Source organism: Vespa velutina, chromosome 16 (genome assembly GCF_912470025.1).
Source record: "Vespa velutina chromosome 16, iVesVel2.1, whole genome shotgun sequence".
In the NCBI taxonomy this organism is placed as follows: domain Eukaryota; kingdom Metazoa; phylum Arthropoda; class Insecta; order Hymenoptera; family Vespidae; genus Vespa; species Vespa velutina.
The window spans coordinates 4,213,091-4,215,590 of record NC_062203.1 but is presented as its reverse complement, the minus strand read 5'-3'; the positions used below and the strand labels follow the sequence as shown (position 1 = coordinate 4,215,590).

General features: G+C 34.2%; 1 protein-coding gene across 2 annotated transcripts in view; it reads right to left on the bottom strand.

Moving 5' to 3' along the window:
- The window catches only part of LOC124954718 (PAN2-PAN3 deadenylation complex subunit PAN3), a 5,448-nt gene that overhangs the window by 1,097 nt on the left and 1,851 nt on the right, over positions 1 to 2,500 (bottom strand). For both annotated transcript variants that reach the window (XM_047508047.1, XM_047508046.1), the window contains exons 2-7: positions 1,820 to 2,089; positions 1,459 to 1,716; positions 959 to 1,325; positions 744 to 860; positions 427 to 666; positions 62 to 344 (exon numbers count right to left, since the gene is read on the bottom strand). In XM_047508047.1, coding sequence (XP_047364003.1) covers positions 62 to 344; positions 427 to 666; positions 744 to 860; positions 959 to 1,325; positions 1,459 to 1,716; positions 1,820 to 1,897 — 1,343 coding nt within the window. In that variant the 5' untranslated portion in view covers positions 1,898 to 2,089. The remainder of the gene's footprint in view (positions 1 to 61; positions 345 to 426; positions 667 to 743; positions 861 to 958; positions 1,326 to 1,458; positions 1,717 to 1,819; positions 2,090 to 2,500) is intronic.

The window sequence follows — 2,500 nt, the reverse complement described above, 5'->3', positions numbered from 1 at the left end:
CAATAGAAGAGCAATATGAGTAGTGCATATTATATTTGGGACAAGATAATATAATACGAACAATATGAGATTTCGAAGATCGGTTGAGTAGGAACGTGCGACCAGCTCAAGAGAGGCCTGCATATTGTCGCGATGGACGGCAAGAAGACTGCGACATGCTAAAGCCAATACCAACTTTCCTAGTGCTATTAAATCCTCTTGCTGATAATGAGGTATGAGTGTAAGTGGATTTGTTGCGGTTCCATCGAATGTAACAACGTCCGGTATAGCGACGCAACTCAAACGAAGCCGTGTACGTGACGTTAGTAATACTTTGGTGGGATCCAAACACCTATATGCCAAGCCTGCCAAATGCGTTTATTTTTATTGTAATATTGTAAATGCTAAGGACAAGCGTATTGTTAGATTAGAATAATTAATACAAACCAGCAGCGTGAATGACACGAAGCGCGGCAGTAAGTTGTATGATATAACTCCATATAATGCTTTCAGGAAGCATACTACTATGCTGTTGTCTAAGAATAGTATTTTTTGTATGACTGTACGGTCGTGGAGCATTGGGATCTGAAGAAAATGGATCGGTATAGCCATTCAATCCGCTCGAAGAAAAATGCTTGTTTAATAACGTCTCTGATCCAGGATGATAATCATATACGAATACCATGGCTGTAATAATATTAAATTAGTATTAAGATATTTGATTATATATTTAAATATGTAATTGATAATTTTCAATTACGCACAATGATCGCCAAAGGCCTTTGTAGTAAAGACCTCTCTTAATTGAACTAAATTAGTGTGCTCTAGTCGCTTCCACATATCAACCAAAACCATACACTTGGTATTTGCGAGTCTGAAATCTAAGGACATTTCAAGAGTATATACAATACAATTTCTATAACAGAGAAATAAATAATGCAATAGACAATATATTTTATATGATTACACTGGTGCTCACCATGAACGCGGCGTAAACAATAACGTGTACCGCTTTTTATACTTGTTGCTTTGTACGTTGAAGTTTGATATCCAAGTACCGTAGAAGTCGGTTTATGAATAGGTTCCAACGGGCATAATTCGTGATAATTGTCTACTTCATTTGGCAGGTCAGGAAATCTCACCACGTCGGGTTGAGCTAATACTAATGCATTTTTTTGAAGAATGTCGATTCTTATAGTTTCATTGATAAAAAAGCTAGGAGCTGCTTGCGGTGGGGGTGTGGAAGGGGCAGAGGAGTTACTCGATGAAGAAGTCTTCGATGGTTGCAAATGAGCTGGTGTACCTGGATATACATAGCCTGCTTGGCCTGTTCCTATGGTAGTAATCTGAATCAATAAAGAGCAATCATCATATTATAAAATAACACATATTTGCTGCTCTCTGGAAATTTATTAAGTAAATGTAAATCTTATAATTGTATATAAACAACGATAAGAAATATTCTTAAAAATAACTTACACCATCAGTTCCTTCTTCCCCTCCAACAGCATCTGTGGCAGCATTGCCAAGATAAAAATAAGTTGTACCACCTACATTCTCTTGAGAGTGATAAGAATTATTGAAAAGATTAGGAGAACTGCTATTGCTACCAGTTAAACCTCTTCCTGGTACAAATTCTGGACTGGCAGTTACTTTCTTTTGTGAATCAAGAGAAAGATTGGACAGCTGTTTTGTTACCACAGTAGTATTTAGCGTTGTCCCAGGACTTTGACGATTCTATTCGAATAGAAACATCATTAAGTATAATTATATTAATATAACGTCTATATTAATATGATTTCATTTTACATATATATCAGAGTCAAAACGATATTTATACCATGTAGGTAGCAAGTTTGGACTCCAATGGAACTCCATTCGTTTGAGAGGTGTAAGTAACAAACATTGATGGGTCCATCTCTCCTTCAACCACCGCATTTACTACTATTACGTTTAATCGTTGCTTACACTCCCTTTAAGAACTATAAATCTTTCTTAAAATATCACCTGCTTGCTTATCCCTTAAGCAAAGAGAAGATAGGAATAATCAATCTTAATATTTCCTTTGTTTTTATTCTATGCTTGTACACTTTGATTTCTCTTCTTCAATCTGTAACAGATCTCATACATGTATAAAAAAACAAGAAACAAAAAAATATATACGAACACAAAGGAACATGTGAACATTTATATGTAGAGGTATAGTTTTGTTAATCGTAGCAAGACTTTATAAGAAAATCCTGCAAAAGGGGTATATTATGTATAAATGATAAATAAATATGATTAAATATATTCTTTTATATTCATAAACTATATCTATATCATAACAAAGCATTTGCGAATATTGCTATGAAGGTTCACTTTTTTTTTGTAACCGATATAGTCCTATCATTCAATTCGCTTTTGCATCATATTCTCAGATGCTTTATTAAACGCTTATGACAAAATTAATGTCGCATAAACTTTACGATATTACTTTTTCATACAAGAAACGAATTTAATCATTCAAAAATAGAATACA